Source organism: Lissotriton vulgaris, unplaced genomic scaffold, assembly GCF_964263255.1.
Source record: "Lissotriton vulgaris unplaced genomic scaffold, aLisVul1.2 SCAFFOLD_1366, whole genome shotgun sequence".
Lineage (NCBI taxonomy): Eukaryota > Metazoa > Chordata > Amphibia > Caudata > Salamandridae > Lissotriton > Lissotriton vulgaris.
In genome coordinates, this window is record NW_028249016.1 from 68616 (window position 1) to 86020 (window position 17405).

Here is a 17405-nt window from a genome sequence, read left to right on the forward strand (position 1 = left end):
ATATCTAGCCGCAGCTTAATGAGAGGGGTGCTTTGGGGTAGGCCTACCAGATTTCTCATAAAGGCCTGCTCGATCTTTAGTAAACTCAGTGCATTCTTGTGTCCCCAAATTTCTCCACCACACATATCTGCTGGCCTGGCCTGAGTTCTATACATTTCAAGAACGGGGGCAGCTGGTTTAAATTGTGATATTTTGTGGAATTTGCCAATACCCCCTATGATCTGTGAAAGTGTCAGGGTGGATCTAGACACCTGGTGACCCCAGTCAAAATCTTCGGTCAGCATGACACCAAGGTAAACAAAGGTTTTCACCGTCTCGAGCGGGGTGCCATTCAGGACAGGGTTCGGGCGGGTGTGCCTTCGGGGATTGAAAATCATAAACTTGGTTTTATCCTAGTTTACCTCCAATCCTCGCGAGGCACAGAAAGTTGCAAACCCATCCAAAACCCTCTGGATGCCCGTTGATGTTCGGGAAAACAACAAGGTGTCATCCGTGAACATCAAAGCGGGCACCCGGCCAGTAGCCAACCATGGGGCATCACTATCCCCAACACCACCCAATTCATCCACCTAGCCGTTAACATAGAGGCTAAAAAGTGTAGGGGCCAGGGCTCAACCCTGGCGTACCCCCCTGGTTACGGGGAAGCGGGCCGAAAGTTCTCTGTTCCTTCCGCACCTCACCTGGGCGTAGTTCCCTGCATGGAGTCGGATCAAAACATCTAATAAGCTGGACAGGAGGCCTAATTCTTCCAGTACCTTCCATAATCTCTCCCTGGGAACAAGGTTGAAGGCGGCCCGCAGATCCACAAAGACAAGGTAGAGGCTGCCCCCCTCTACTCTTGCAGTTTTCAAAAAAAGGACCTGCAGCCTAAAAATTTGGTCCAGGGTCGAGTTGCCAGATCTAAATCCGGCTTGGAGAGTGGTCAGTATTTTGTGTTCCTCTATCCATCACAATATTCTGTTCAGTAAGATCCGGCCCATTTGTTTTTGCGTAGTATCTAGAAGAATAATGGGCCTATAGTTAGATGGAGATAACGGGCAGCCCTTCTTGTAAATGGCGACGATCTCAGCTCCAACCAGGTTTCCGGTAACTTGGAACCCCCGAGGACCGCGTTGAACAGAACTACAAGATACGGTGTCCACATTTTGGGCTCTGAGCAAAAGAGGTCACCAGGTAATTTGTCAAGGCCAGGGGCTTTGTTTGGGAGCAATCTATTGATAGCAGATTCCACTTCCTTGAGAGAGATACTCTCAAGGTTTTGCAAGGGAATCATCTCCTGGTCATCCAGCACGCTCCATCGATGTCCCAATCCCGAGGCCCCCGGCAGTCGATGCTCGTGCAGGGGGTCTAGGCCCGGGGGAGTCTGAAGGGCCCTATCTACTCCTGTCATCTGAACCTGCCGTTGGTACACATAGGCGCCAGCCTCGGGGCTTGTGTAAAGGGCTGCAAAATGTGCCTCCCATACTGAGGGAGCAATGTTCGGTAAAACAGCCTCTCCCCCTCTTTTACGCCTGCATTGACTATAGCCCAAAATGATTTGGCATCCTTTAAAAGGAGCGCATGTCTCAGTTCTTCCCACCTTGCTTCCTCCCACTCTATCTTGACCCTGATGTTCTCCTTTTTGTACAGCAGTCTAATTGCCCTAATTTTTGCATTATCTTTAGATTTGATTGCTGCAAGGAGATCCCTTTTTGCTTTCTTACAGGTACAGTTGAATCAGGGATGCGTCCTAGGCGTGCTCCGTTTGTTTCCACTTACTGGATAGAGCACTTCCCATAGTCACACGACTAGCTGCCTGTGTATTTCTACGGGTTGTCGGCGAAGGGACAGATCGCCCATCTCGCTTATGTACAGAATTGCGATCTGATATATTTTTGCGATCCGGGTGGGGGAATTCACAAAATGAGGCCATTTAATACTTCTTCTATTGTTTGTCACCATGAGAGGTGTCATCACCATGGCAGGATTAGGGTCCGGTTTGTTAGACCAAAAGACCCAGGCTTAAGTGTTAAGACCAAGGCATTATGATCACTATCATGCCTTGGTACAACCATAAATTCTTTCAGCCTATCCCAATATTTGGCTTCCATCATGAGGTAATCAATGATGGAGGTTTGGTTTGCCCTATTATACGTGGCAAGCCCTGGACAGTCGGGATCCAATCTCCCGTTGCACGCCCGCAAAGATGTTGCAAGGGAGAGAGATTTTATCTGGAGCACCAACGGTGTCCATGCCCTAACCGGAGTAATCTTGAAGTCAGGGATGCGCCAGAGTGAGTCTACTTTGTCTTGTTCGCACAACTCCAAACTACCAAGATGCTCAAACTGGCAATTAAAATCACCGCCAAGAATTATCGCAATTGAGGGGTCCAGTGCCTGGATAAAAAGATCGAGTGCTTTGATTTTATTCGATTCCTGCCCCTTCTTGACTGGCCTTGAGTAGATATTTATTATAGCTACTTGTGGTTTACTTTGGGGTGTTAGTAAGACACACTGGACGTCTCGGGAATTTGTTTGCATTTGTTTGGCCTGAATGCCCAAATGAGTGCCTATCCATATTGATAGTCCGCCCAAAGGGCGGCCTCTACCTGTGGATACTGCAAGGATATTGTAAGTTGCAAAGGCCAGATTGATGCTCTCCTGCAATGCCCAGGTCTCCTGCATCAGGCAGATATCGTGAGCAGCCATAAAGGAGTCCCACTCTGGTGTGAGCAGTTTGTTTTTTAACCCGGCTATGTTCCAGGATAGGATTTTTAAACAACCTTCCACTACCTTGTCAGAACCTTGTACGTCCCCTCGTCCATTGGGGCTGTCCAGGTTCCCTTTTCTCTAGTCCCCTCCCTCGTCGAGGAAGAAAATACTGAATCATCCCTGGTGGAGGTAGATGGAACATTTTCCTCTAAAACCCGTCCTCCAGTGGACTCTTCATTAATAATTTGTAATGGGGAATTTTCCTTCAGTATGAGTCAATCTACCTCCTCCAGCACACTAAACCTATTCCAATGGGGTTGGAGCGGGTGTGTAGAATTATATGGGAACATGTCCTCCCCAAATTTCGGCCTGTGTTGCATTCTATTTGATGGAGGATAAATGCCCCTGTTGTAATGAATCCCATTGGAGTGGGTTAATCTCAAGTTGGGGGTAGGATAAAAAAATGACAAGTGTAGTGGGCATATTGTTCAATCTGTCCCGTCGGCAGTCGGCGAGGAAGGCTCTGAAGGACCTTCATTGGCTCCCAATGGCTGCCAGAGTGCAGTTTAAAGCTCTGTGCATCATGCACAAATCCTTCCACCGTGTAGGCCCAGCGATTCTGCACCCTCTGGTTACGCCTTATTCTCCAACACGCCCCCTTCGGTCTGGTACCCTGCAGCTGGCCACCTCCTCTAAAATTAACAAAGCCCGTTGGGGTGGCCGCTCTTTTTCCCATTCGGCGACCAGACTCTGGAATGCCCTCCCCTTTGCCATCCGGGGTAACAGCAACCTCCTCTCGTTCAGAAAGGCCCTAAAAACGCATTTGTTTGCTAAATCTCTCTGATCTGCCCCGAGCCTGCGCTAAAACCATTTTATCTTCGAAGCGCTGTGAGGCCCCAGGGCGGTTATGCGCTATACAAATGCAATTTTTCATTTCATTTCATTTGGGAATTTGACCTGCAGAAGGGAGCGTTACAGATGTGGTCCACAGCAGAGGTGTCCCTTAATTTTATTATTACAACATCTCCTGATACTGTTTTTGGCCCCCTCCCTATCCAATCTATTCTTCTAACTGCCAGTATTTCCCCTGAGACATTTGGGGGTAGGGGTCTGTTTACGCTCAACCATTGGATGCACTTATTTTTCAAATCGATCTTGTTTTCTCTTTTCCCATCCCTTAAGACTGGAACTCCTGTGAGGGCTACCACGTATGGTAGTGCTTCCGGGGGTAAATTAATGGTTGTCAGCTGGCAAGAAGTAGCTTTAGGTGGTACATTCCTAATCGTTGGAATACTAGTATTGCTTTCATTTTTACCCTCCTTCGGCTTCAATCTAGTTTTATCAGTGTTGGCAGTGGAGTTTCCAACTGCCTGGTGAGTTTGGCCGTGTGTGTTACTGTTAGGAGGGGGGGAGTAGAGGATGTGCAGGCTTAATGATAGTTATTGGAGTTCCTGCATTTTTAATTTTTGTTGCAGGGTTTTTTGGTAACGCTACTCTGTCACTAGATGTATTTTTCGATGTAACACCGCAATCAGAATCAGCAAAGGGTGCAGAGTTTCCCAAGGGATTAGCTGACTTTGTTAGCCCTAGCCCCTTATTATTTAAGATAGAGGATAGTCTGTCAAGCTTTGACACCAAGGGTTTAATATGGGTAACAATGGTCTGCTCCACGCATGCTTGCAAGTCAGCCACCATGTTAGTAACCCAGCACGGTATTCCTGAGGTCGGATGCGACGTATTAACAATTGGGCTCACCAGGTTGTGATTGGCCAAATTCTTTTTGCCCGCTTTTTTTGGAAGGCTCTCTTTTTTTCTCCTCGGGCGTGGTTTACCTACTAGGGGGGTTTCCCTGGGAAAGGGGGAAGTCAAAACAGTAGGTGGATCCTCTACATCTATAGGGGTCTCTAAAGGCGCCTGTGCACAGGGCAATTCTACATAGGAGGATGTTAGGTATGAGTTTTGATCCGGGGCATCGGGTGCAATAACTGAACAGTCACCTCCCTGATTTTGCAAACATAATGTGGGTGTGATTGGTAGTCTTCTCTCAGTATTTTCGATTGCAGTAACCACAACCCCTATTGTTTTTTGCAGCATGTTGTCGATTGCTGTTAAGCTGGGTAGAGGCTGTGATACTGCCGCCTGCAGTCTGGTGTTTGGTTGTGTTGCTGCTGGGGTTTTTTTGTTTTTTTACCCACGTTACTCATTTTATGGAAATCGATAATAATGGGTAGGGGTAATAGTAAGCAATAAAGTCCTGATCAAATTAGACTAAAGCCCTCAAGATTACAGAGTGAACTGCTTGTAAGCAAATATTTTAGAACTTTTTCAGAAAACTTTTTTATATACAATGTCCAAGTAGTTATTCAGTATCTCTTTTGATTTTGATTGTTTATTGATGTTAGATCAGATTAGGTAAGTCTTTCTCCTACAAAACGGCCTTCCACAAACATATTATTCTACACGAAGAAGTATCTGTTAAGTTTGCTCATAGATGGTACAAACACCTAATCTATTTTTAGAATGTGTACATGATGTAATATCTGTTGCGACCAATTGTTGCCTGCCATATTGTTCCTTTTGATCTTTATGTATATTGTCCTAAATTTCCTGCTGCAATAGCCTTCTACCTATTTCCCCCCACTATGTATTTTTACTCTTGTGACACTTTGACCGACTTGTACCTTGTTTTGTCTACTTGAACTGTGTTCCCGTTTCTTCATAATCCTTATGTAAAGTGCTCTGATACCCACTTGGGTGATGTTACAAACTTATAATAAATAAATAAATAAATATGTAGTTTATGTAGTTTATTACATCCCCATTTAAATCATGGGACTTCGGCCTGAGGCAGAAGGAAAATTGAATTTTAATACGCCAGTGTGTCTACATGTTCCACAAGCACTTTATCATTTACTCTCAATCACTCCCCTAAACAACCTTGTGGGGGCGGGGTGAGCCAGAAGGCCAAATGAATTGATAATGGACTTTGTTCATAATACATGTTTTTATTTCCTTGGCTGATATTCTCTGAGGGCCTTATTTGTGATAATGCAATGTACCACATGTATTTTTTTAACCTTGTTTTTAATCAAATGCATGTATTTTTCATATTTGTGCTTTTCATGACTATTTTTAGTCAAAATAAAGCTTTTTGAGATGAGATTTGAGATGCACTTTGTGCTGGAAAGAAGCCCTATGTACTGCTTCTTCACATCAAGGAGACCCATAATGGATGGTGATGTGTGTTCCCATGCACGCAGTCTATTTATTAAAAAAAGATAAACAGGGCTCTGTGCCAAAAAATTACACATCCTCAAGGTAGGTGTAAAATTGGAGAAATGTTTTCTTTCCTCCAAACCTTTTCCACTTTACATATATGCTTCAATGTACAGCACTCATACATATGTGGAAGACATGGCTGAGCATATTCTTCTGCACTGAAAATGTGGCCGTTCAGTGCAAAACCTATACTAAACATCATTGTGATACCTTTGCACTATGGTGAATTGTTTGTGCATGGCAATAGGCAGCCCAATTAAACATGGGCGAATTTTGCGAATCTCGCGTTCGCGAATTTTGCGGATTTGCGAACTCGCAATCCGCAAAATCCGCGAATTCTCGCGAATTTGCGGATTTTTTTTTTGTGTGTTTGCGCGGGTTTCTGCGAGTTCGCGAGGGTTTTGTACAATGTCGCAAATTGCGAACTTACCTGTCGGGTCGCAAGTTTCGCGAACTTGTTGTTTCTACGTGTCCAGCCTGTTTGGGACACTCTTCTTCATCACTGCCACTCTCTGTCACCACTGCCACTCTCTGACTACTCATGCCACCCTCTGGCCCACCCATGCCACCCTCTGTTTCATCACAGCACCCTCTGGTTGTCCAGTCAGTGTACATTATTGTGGCAACGCAAGCACACCTTCCCTGCCTCAAGTGACCTGAATTAATTTGGGGCTGATTAATGTGTCACAGAATATTTTTTTAGCTGGCACCTGCTTCCTTAGTGCTTCCTGATTAGTGATCTTTTGAACTTGCTAAGTGCTTTCATTGTTGCAAAATTAGTTACAACACCTGCCCTGCCCCAACTGACAATAATGAATTAGGGGCTGATTAATGGATTTGAACCTCCAGCCTGGCTCCTGCTTGTCTCCCTTAGCTGTAATTCAGGACCTTTGTGGCATATGTGTAACTATTCTGAGGTTCAGAGCAGGGTCACATAATAGTTGCAACTGCCCCTCAGGAAGCACTACAGGAAATGGCTACTAATGATGAGCCTGAACTTTTGAACCTGGTAAGTAGTTTCAGTTTTGCTAAAATCGTATTTCTGCAATTTTGCACTTATTCGCGGGGCGCGAAGTTGTACTGGGAAGCCGCGAACTCACGCGAACAGTGCGAGCAGTGCGAGCAAAATCCGCTGCTCGCGGATTTGCGGATTTTGCGGGAGATTCGCGAATCTCGCGTATTGCGAATTTACCGAAAATCCGCAAAATCCGCGAGCGAAACGGATTTTCCGCCCATGCTTAAGCCCAATGTACTAAGGTTGGAAGTTTATATCTAAGGCAGAAAGTCTCTCTGCCCGCAGAATTTTGCCCTTTCTGCGTCACTCTTTTGACTTTCTGCAAAATTCTGCCAACAGCTGTGTGGCACAATTATTTCTCATAGGCGTTTCGCGAATGTCAAAAGTGTTGAGTGTCAGCGAGACTTTGTGTCTCCTAGCGTGATTTTTAGACGCAGGAACACCACCTGGCGGGATTTTCTTAATGTTGGTAGCCGCTGCAGGTTGCAACTGTTGGTATTGAAGAAAGAGCCTCTAGAGTAGAACTACTTGAACAGCAGGAAGAAGCTGTGCTCTCAAGTGCACTGCGTAGTGCCAGTCACGCTGATTTTAAAGTGCTGAATAAGCTCCCAGTTCTAAAAATCAGTGCAAGCAGTGCAGCGTGCCAAATTCTGCTAATTCGCTGAACTCTCGGGAATCTTGAGAGTTTATGGATCTCCGTCCAATTCCAAAATGAAACTCTGCGTGTTCCACCCACCCTTAATCAGATCTTAGTAGATATGCCCTGTTCTGCTCTGTCCCTCTGACCGAAAGCAGCACATCAACTTTGGTTGAAGCTTTTTGTTGAGTCAAAAGTGTTTTACCCTTTTTACTCATCTTTATCTCTGTGTATTTGTCTGTCTCTTGGTATCTGCCTCTGCCTACCCGTTTCTCTGTGTCTGTCTGACCCTTTCTTTCTGTTGTAATCTTCATTTTGTCTCAGTTCTTTGTTTGCCTCTAGTATGCAACTCTTTCTCATGTCCCCTTTAGGGTTTACGCTCCATTCTGCGCCCCAAAAAATGGAGCTATCTGCTCATCGCTAGTCGCTGGAGAATTTATTATTATTATTATTTTTGCATTATACTGTGTACAGTGGCGTAGCAGTACTTTCTTATCTTGCCCTTATCCACAAAACATTTCAACCTAAATAGTGAACATTTCCCACTCTGAGTACCCAGACATATTTTTCCTCCTGAATCACTCTTTTTAAATAAAGAACAACATTATATACAGAACTTGAGACAGAATGTGTTTTTCTTTCAGATTGTCTACTTTGCGAGCAGTGTCTTGGCACCGGCACCACTCAATGCTCAGGTATCTTCAAGCAATGTCCTCCTGACGTCACTCACTGCATGGCAGGCCTAGAGAACATCACACTGGGTGAGTGCATTTCTGTAACATGTGACCCCATTGGCAACATTGTGGCCAATGTTGAAGGTTCCTGCAAGCTTCCTGTTGGACATCCAGAAGCCCCTCCCTTGTGTCCTCATGGCTCCAACTTGTGATTGGCTAATATGTGCTGTCTGGTATAAATTCCTCAGTCCTTCATCCCAGGTTCCCTTTCTTGCCTGATTTGCAAGGAGTATGACGTAAAACTCAGTGGTAGAATGCCATGGAGTAAGCATCATTGTGGGGGAGGGAAGTGTGACAAAAAATTCATAAAATGTTCAGAAAAATGTTTTGCCTAATTAAAATTGTTAGGTGCTGAAAAACATATGTTATTTTTTTAGTTTGTATAGCGCACAGATGCCGCAGCCAAGAGGCGTCCCGGCGCTTTCCAGAGATGGTAGAACACAACACAACAGAAATAAACCAGAACGAGTGAAACTAAAATGTGGAGAATAAGAAGGTGTTTAGTGCCTTCCTAAAAGGGAGCAGATCGGGGATGGAGCGGATAGTAGCAGGTAAAGAATTCCAGAGAGCTGCCGCCAACACTGAGAAAGAGCGCCCACCCATTCTAGCTCTTTTAAAGCGTGGCACAATGGCAAGATTTAAGCCTGAGGATCAAAGGGCTCTGGAAGGGACATAGTGCTGGATTGTCTGCGATAGGATAGGGGGGAGGCAGACTTAAGAATTTTAAAAGTTAAGCATAGAGCTTTAAACTTAATTCTTTGCCCCACAGGCAACCAGTGGAGGTCTTGGATAGTACGACGGGCAGAAACAAACTTCAGGAGGCCGACCAGCATCCTGGCCGCCGCGTTTTGCACCCTCTGAAGGCGAGCTAATTCTGCCTGATTCACACCCAGAAACAGAGAGCTGGCATAGTCCAATCTGGTAAGAACCAGTGCTTGGACTATGATCTGTCTGGTATCCGCATCAAAAAACTTGAAAATGGGTCGGAGGCACTGCAGGGCACCAAAACATGTACCAGCTACACGTTTAGTGTGGGAGGTGAAAGAGAGTTTGTCATCGAGCCACACCCCAAGATTTCTAACTTCGGCAACGGGGGTGGGAACAGGGCCCAATTCAGATGACCACCATTGATCTCCCCAGAGTCCACTTTCCCTACCAAAAATAATGACCTCGGTCTTAGAGGCATTAAGTTGGAGTCGGTTGTTCGCCATCCAGCCTGCCACAGCTTTGAGGGCTAACTGGAAGGTAGGGGCATCCATATTAGAATCACCATTAGGTGCCACCGCCAGCTGCGTGTCATTGGCGTATGACACCATGGTGAGACCATAACTGTGAGCTACCTCCGCCAGCGGCTGAACATACAAATTGAAAAGGGTAGGGCTGAGGGCCGATCCCTGCGGGACACCCTGATGAATGGAGCGAGGGGCCGAGACAAAAGGAGGTGTGGATACTTTGAAGGTTTGATCCGTGAGAAAGGATCGGAACCACTCAAGTGCTAACTCTCCAACTCCGGCCTCCATGAGACGGTGCAGGAGGATCTGGTGGGAAACCGTATCAAAGGCGGCACTAAGATCCAATAGGATCAGTGCCGCCGTCTGACCCTGGTCCAACATCTTCCTGATATGTTCCACCACGACCAAGAGCTCAGTCTCGGTGCTGTGGCCCGCACGGAACCCATTCTGGGAATTGTCCAGAATATTAGCTTCCTGCAGATGAGAAGATAAAATATGATTAGAATGTGATTCTGCTAATTTAGCTAGCCAGGGAAGAAGGGAGATAGGCCGATAGTGTTCAGATTTGGTAGGGTCAAGGGCAGGCTTTTTGAGGATAGGAATGACAGTCGCCTGCTTCCATGCCCTGGGAACCCTGCCGGTATTAAAGGACAAATCCATCAAACTGTGCATTGCAGGGTAGCAGCACTGGGCGAGTTCCTGGAATTGAATGGGTCTCATAGGATCATCCGGGGAGCCGGATTTGACTTTTGTCGTCAAAGCTTTGAACTCCTCCAGAGTAGGACTGGGGATGATAAGCAGTGGTTTAGAGACGTAGGTGGAATGATATTCTCCCTGATAGGCGCAGACGGGCAGGACTCTGGCGAGACTCAGGCGTAGCGAAGGCGCGACCGCTGCGCTAGATGTAAGTATTTATTTTTTTAACTCACATACTCCTGCTCGGCCACCTTAATAACGCACAAGTAGTGGCTGTACCTGTTTCAACACTGGTGAATCACCAGACTCCTTCAATATGGCTATGTCCGCGCAGGAACGTATTCTCAGATCTCTTTTTTGTTAAATCAAAATATACATTTTTCCAACAGGGAGTAATGTTATTCTAACTGCGTTCAAGGACTGTTTGGATCCATCCCAAAAAGCAGCCTGCGGTAGAGAGTTCTCGTTCAAAACTTCGGATGCCTCTCTCTGGACAAGCAGATCATGTTGTGACTCTGATTTCTGCGACAACGGGGATATAGAGGGTATGCATAATGTGTGACTCTGAAAGCTGTAACAGAAGGGATGTTCAGGGTACGTGCAGTCTGTGAGTCATATATCTGTAAAAAAAAGGGGTATGCTGGGTACCTGCAGACTGTGACTTACATATGTGATGGAGAGATTGTGCAATGCAGGCACAGTAACGGAGGGGGTATGCAAGGTACGAACAGCCTATGACTCCGATAAGTATAAGAGAGGGCAAGTGAAGGGTATATGTACTTTGCCACTCTGACTTCTATAGCAGAGGGAGAAGCAGACTAGGTAATACAGGGGATGTGCAGGATAAGGACAGTCTGTGAAAGTGAGTGAGGCTGTGTTGACAAGGATGCAGGACAGGGGAGCGGTGGGGCTGGGGTGAGTGTGGTTGGGTGTCTGGTGTTTGCTGTGTGTGTTGTGTATGATACATGTAGAGGTTGTCAGAGGGTGAAAGAAACACAGGAGAAAGCCCCTTTGGTGTTCTATGGTGGGCCTTGGCCATAACTCAAGGCAAGCAGATGGGTTGAGGCACGTTGGATGAGAGGATGACCATGGCTTCTGGCACTGTGTGATCGCAGGGCAAAGACTGGCACAGGTGGGCTTGCCTTTAGAGTGCCAGTGGAACCCCGCTCCATGCATCCTCCTCACTCTGTGCTACGTCCACCATTAAGTACTTTTGAGGGTGTGCTTTTGGGGGTGGGCAAGACTTAGAGAGTTGGAAGAAGCAAGACAGGAGATGGGAAAAGCAGAGGGTGGCTAAACTCAGTCAGTCTCCTCCAAGTGTGATGTAGGAGCTGCAGGCACCATGGGCTTGCAAGGAGCCTCTGTACCCCCCTGCAGAAAGGAGAATGGGTCATATCTATTCTCACTTCACAAGCCTGGCAGCTTACAGGATAATGGCATCAGTGTAGGATAGCTGAAAAAACTGCAGGGAATATCTCAGCAAAACATGTTGGCTGCTCCTAACACGAGCTTCTGAGAACTGACAACCGGTAATATTAGGACTACTTTCACCTGGGTCAAAGTTTTACATTTTGCAATACTATTTACATTCATAACACAATAGGCAGACATACAGAGGTTTCAATCTGTTTTTTAGCGACATCTGAATAATACCTGTATCGAGGATAGTAACATCTAGCCTTTTCTATAATAATTAATGGAGTTCGGTTTTTAAATATAGAATTCCACTTGTTTAGACCAGGAAGGAATTACATATCATAGCGCTGTTTGCCTTAAGATTCCTGTGAATACACTAGTCTGTTATGCTCCAGATTATCTGCCAAATGAGACCGCTATTGCCTATCCCCTGCTAAATAATGGTACTGGGACTTTAAGTATTTTTGGAAACAACGCGACCTATCCGATCAAGTGGGCATCATGTTGGGCCGTGGGAAGTTAAAGATATGTCACTTCCGCGGCTCGAGCTGTTTTCGAGCCGTGGAAGAGACCGGAATAGGTACCATGCGGGGAGCTGCCAGCTAGCGAGTAAGTGGGAGAAGTTTCTCCATATAGATTTTTTCAGACTTTCGACACACACGGAGAGTTCATTGTGCAACACCAGTCACTAATCGGCACGAATGTAAATGCGCACAAATTGATTTCTGCATAGACCTGTTTTTTCGTTTTGCTTTCGGCGACGCGACGTCGAAGATTCATTCATTAAGATAGCACCAAGTCGCCATTTAGTATCTAAACGCGACGACATCAGTGTGCAAACTTAAATTGCCAGCTCGGTTCCGTGTTTTGGGAAAGACAGCTTTGTGTCGGAATACTTAATGAGGCATTTTTAACATGGACGAGCGTTTTTTCATTTTGACATGTAAAAGAATAACTTAATTTTATAAATAATGAGACCAATAAGGAGAATCAGATATATCAGGTCAATGGGAATAAACTTTATTTTTGGACCTTAGTGCCGCCTTTGACACTGTATCCCACTCCATTCTTGTCCAGAGGCTTGGTGTGGCTGGCATTTCAGGCAGTGTGTTATTCTGGTTTCAGTCGTTCCTTTCGGAACGCTCCTTTCAAGTGGTTGTACCACCATTTAGATCTAAATCTCGTGCCATCGCCCAAGGAGTCCCGCAGGGGTCGGCGTTGAGCCCCACTCTCTTCAACCTTTACGTTCAACCACTAGCGGAGGTTGCGAAGAGTTGGGGTCTCACAATGGTATCCTACGCCGATGATACCCAGTTGGCGGTGGTTCTCAACGGGGACTCTGACCAATTGGCATCAAACTTTGCGGATGGTTTGAGGGCAGTTGCCAGTTGGCTAACGGCCAACTGTTTACAGCTCAACGCCCTCTAAACCGAGGTGATGGTACTGGGAAAACAGCCTGATCTGTGGGGTGCAAACTGGTGGCCTAAGGAGCTGGGACCCCCCCCAAAACCTGTGTCGGAACTTAAGAACCTTGGCGTTTGGCTGGATTCCAAACTCACCTTCTCGTGCCACACTAAGAAGGTGGCATCTATGTGCTTTGGCATCTTACGTGGTTTGAGGCCTATCCTCAAATTCTTCGATGCCCCCACTCGCCAGATGGTGGTTCAAGCGAGTGTACTATCTAGACTCGACTACGCCAGCGCATTACTTTTGGGCGCTAATCAGGCGGAAGTCCTGCGATTCCAACGGGTCTAGAATGCGGCAGCCAGAGCCCTGGTAGGCCTCCCGCGTGTCTACTCAGCCCGCAGCACAATTGTTAAACTACACTGGTTGCCAGTCATCAGACGCATCGAATTCAAGGCCTTATGTTTTGCTTTCAAAATTCTGAAATCTGACACTCCCGCCATCCTCCAGCATCTCCTGACTCCTTATATTCCTTCGCGTAGCCTGCGCTTTGCTGGCCAAAGTCTGGCACTTGTTCCCCGATTCCATAAATGCAGATTGGGCGGTCGATCGTTCATGGTGTTGGCCGCCAAACTGTGGAATGCACTTCCTGTCCACATTCGTTCTTTAGAAAACCTTTTCGCCTTTAGGAAAGCTATGAAAACTTATCTTTTCCCCCTGCCCTATTAGCTTCCTTTTGTTTTCTGCTTGTTAGTTATGTTCTTTTCAGATACAGCGCCAGGACGCCCCTTCGCTGGGGCAGCTGTGCGCTCAAAAAATACACTTAACATAACATAACATAACATAACTAATTCTGATAGATGCTGACGTGAAGAATTCCCCCACCACAGACTCATGAAGCCTTACATTTAGGATCATCTGAGTAAGTCAACTATAACAATATCATTCTAATGAGTTAGACATTACTCATAATACACTATAGTCGCAAAGTTTAGGCTGAAATTATCTACATTGTGAAAATACCGATAAAGAACTTGATTTCAAGTCTTTTTTCCAAATAGATCCTGGGGCAAAAGGTGTGCCTTTACTTATGTTTGGGAAACATTCAGAACATATACTGAGTGAGTCCATCTATACCATTGAATGCATGTACCAGAGTCTTCCTGATTGAAAAGTGTGATAGGATATTTTATACATTTGGCCCCCAGTAATTTTTTCGAAGGAATACTGTTGTTTTTAAACAGATTTTGGATAAGAAAGAAAAGCCTTAATCATTATATACGGGCATATAGAAGACCCCTGTTTTTTGCGCGAGACTACATGTAACGCAATAATGAGAGTGCTACTACATGAGTCGTAGTTATTAGCATAAATTTGAGTTTGCCCAGATCATAACCGATAGGGTATTGTTTTGAATATAAATAAATAAATGCACATTTTTTTCTATGTCACTGGGTGTGTGATGGGTAGTTCATAATCATAGCTGTAATATATATCTGGAATTGAAGACATAATTTCTTGAAAAAATATTGATTTATTTTGTATTTGGGTGTTTTGTTTTTTGGTCTCATTACAGATTCCATATCCCTCATAAAACGGAGGTTGAGCACCTGAGTTTTTTTCAATACAGCGATTACAAGTTGGTAAAAATACATACGTAAAGCTGATTATCTTCCTTCCAACGTGAGTAGGCTACTTAGGGTTGGCCGTGCCGATTTGGGAGAGAATTTACCATTGGTCCTGAGGAATGCTGGGTCAAACAGGACCCTAAAGCTGAAACATGTCGACCTATTCTTAGGACAGGGGGTTCAAATTTACTTAACCCCAGGTTGTCCTTACATTCACACTGTTTTTAATTGGGTTCGAATCACCCCTCTATTAAAAGTGTTGGTCGAGGGAGTGGTCTACACCCATTTTAACATGCACCTGTTTGGTTCATTATACCCTTACACTACTAACCACAGGAACCCGATGAAGAAACAGGGCTACCTTCTGTATGTGGGTGCCTGAGGGTTCCTTTTTTCCATACTGGAAAGTCACTATTCTTTTGACACAGTTCACTCTCTGATATAAGGCACTTAAAGGTGGTGGCGGACGGGCTGTCTCACCGTTTTCCCCCTTCTAGAGCTTTGTATATATTATAGTTTTAGATACTCTTCTGTTGTTTTGAACTAACGGCATGAAACGTCACATGAATGAAGTATTTTCTGTGAACTCACTCTCATGAACACACCACTAAGGATTGCCTCCATCCAATGTCTGCACATAGAGATTAAAAAAAATGTGTTTTCTGCCATGAGGTGATGCATGTTAAGCCTAGGGGGGAAAAGGGCCTTATTTTCGCAAGAGTGGGAAGGTGGAGAGGAGGTAAAAGGCCAAAGATGACATATGAGGAAATACATTTGTAGAAGCTAGGAGGAAAAATCAAAAATGGCACAGAGGAGCATCAAGAAGGAATGAATGAGAGGGGTGAGTGATTGCAAGGAGCCCAAGTGGGATCAAAGGCTGTGGAAGAATGTTACTGCTGACAGGGAGGCACAGTGGACCCTGAGGGAGGGGTGCTATCTCCTGCCATGGGCACCAGACACTTGAGACAAGTGCCCAGAAGAGGTCCTTGGGATGTCTTATGGCTAGGACTGTTGAGACAAGTGCCGGACAACGTTCTTGGGAAGCCTCAAGACAAGGTCCTTGGGATGCCTTACAGCAGGGACTCTTGAGACAAGTGCCTGGACAAGGTCCTTGGGATGCCCTATGTCAGGGACCCTTAAGAAAAGTGCCTGGATAAGATTGTTGGGGAGTCTCACTGCTGTGATTCTTGAGAAAAGTGCCCCACAAGATCCTTGGGATGCCTCTCAGCAGGGAAACTTAAGGGAACAGCACTAGGTGGACAAGGCACTTGTAGCCCAGGCATGGCCACCCAGTCACACATGCCGCACATGAGGTAGCAAGTTCAAGCCTGAAAGTTGTGACTCAGTGGACCAAGTGACTCAAGTAGAACTTTCAGAGCAGTTGAGAGCAATTTATGCCAACCTTGAAGGGACATCATGACTGTAAGGCTGATGCATTGAAGGATTAGGCAAGCTATGGCTATTATTATGGAATAAAGTATAGGATGTACACTCTATAAACTGCGTTGAGAAGACTTTCAATGTCATCCAAAATAAGCCAGATATCAGCATGTTAATGACCAATGCCAGCATGACAAGTGTGTACCAAGTTATGAAGAAATGAAGGGAAAATAGGAATTCGGAAGGCAAAGATTGGAGTTGCAAAAAGAGAGCAGAAAAGTGAACAGAGAAGTAAAGTAGCAGGAGGGAAAGAAAAGGAGCATAGACCAGGGGGCCTGGAACAACTCTAGAGCAGGGCACTAAAAGGTTACAGCCACAAGGGCCCAGGTGCTAGCCAGGCGGGGGTCAGGTGGCATCTGCTTCATGACTGGTTTGCTCTGTGGCTGGTAGTAAGTAGAAGTGGGGGAGGCTTAGAATATGGTGGGAGCCACCCACGGGTTGGAGGGAAGAAGAGCAAGAGGGCAGAATTAAGAAAGGGTGTAAGAGGACAAAGAGGGTGCACACATTTAAGAGAACATCGATGAAAATGGAACATTAGATTGGAAAGTCTTCATTTGTCTGATTCACAAAGGTAAATTAAATTGTAAGTAACTGTACTACTTTTTGCTGTCCCAAGATCTGAGTGGAAGTTACTAGTAAATACAAAAAACAAAAACATTAGTAAGTGCAGCCCCACACAGGGCCAACCACTGCCACTGCAACACCCTCCGTTAAAAAATAATGGAGGTAGGAGATTAAAATAAAACCCCATACAAAATAATGTTGATTATGAAATAGTTAAAAATGCGCATAAATATACATTACGTTTATTGTTACCTTAATCTGTACGGTGCAAATTAGTATATTAAAACTTCTTATCACTCATTTTTTATATTTACTATTCATATAAATTTTTAGAATTAATTGATATCTATTGTGGAGAAGTGTGGCTCAGGGGTTAGAGGCGGCAGACCTGGAGCTTGAGTTCGGCCCTGGACCAGGGTTCAATTCCCCGCCTCGGCGGGTCTTGGGCTCAATAATTCCACGGACTCGTTAATTCTCACTCCGGTGCCTTCTCGACTCACGGGTTCACACTCTGTGACTCTGGGCAATAGCTTGCTTAATCTCCACATCGGCCCCTCGCGGCGGGATGCCTGGCTTTCACCTTGTGGATACCCTGCCAGGGTTATCTCACAGGGGAATACCAGGACGGGTTCCCTAAGCAAGCGCGGAGATGCCCCAGGGTAAGTCATGC

At 45.5% G+C, this 17405-nt stretch overlaps 1 protein-coding gene across 1 annotated transcript in view; it reads left to right on the plus strand.

Moving 5' to 3' along the window:
- Window positions 1–282: 282 nt before the first annotated feature.
- The window catches only part of LOC147663737 (phospholipase A2 inhibitor and Ly6/PLAUR domain-containing protein-like), a 52873-nt gene continuing 35750 nt past the window's right edge, over window positions 283–17405 (plus strand). Inside the window, exons 1-4 of the mRNA XM_086950238.1 lie at window positions 283–293; window positions 1665–1705; window positions 8266–8382; window positions 10673–10828. Of these exons, the coding sequence (XP_086806364.1) occupies window positions 283–293; window positions 1665–1705; window positions 8266–8382; window positions 10673–10828 (325 nt within the window). The remainder of the gene's footprint in view (window positions 294–1664; window positions 1706–8265; window positions 8383–10672; window positions 10829–17405) is intronic.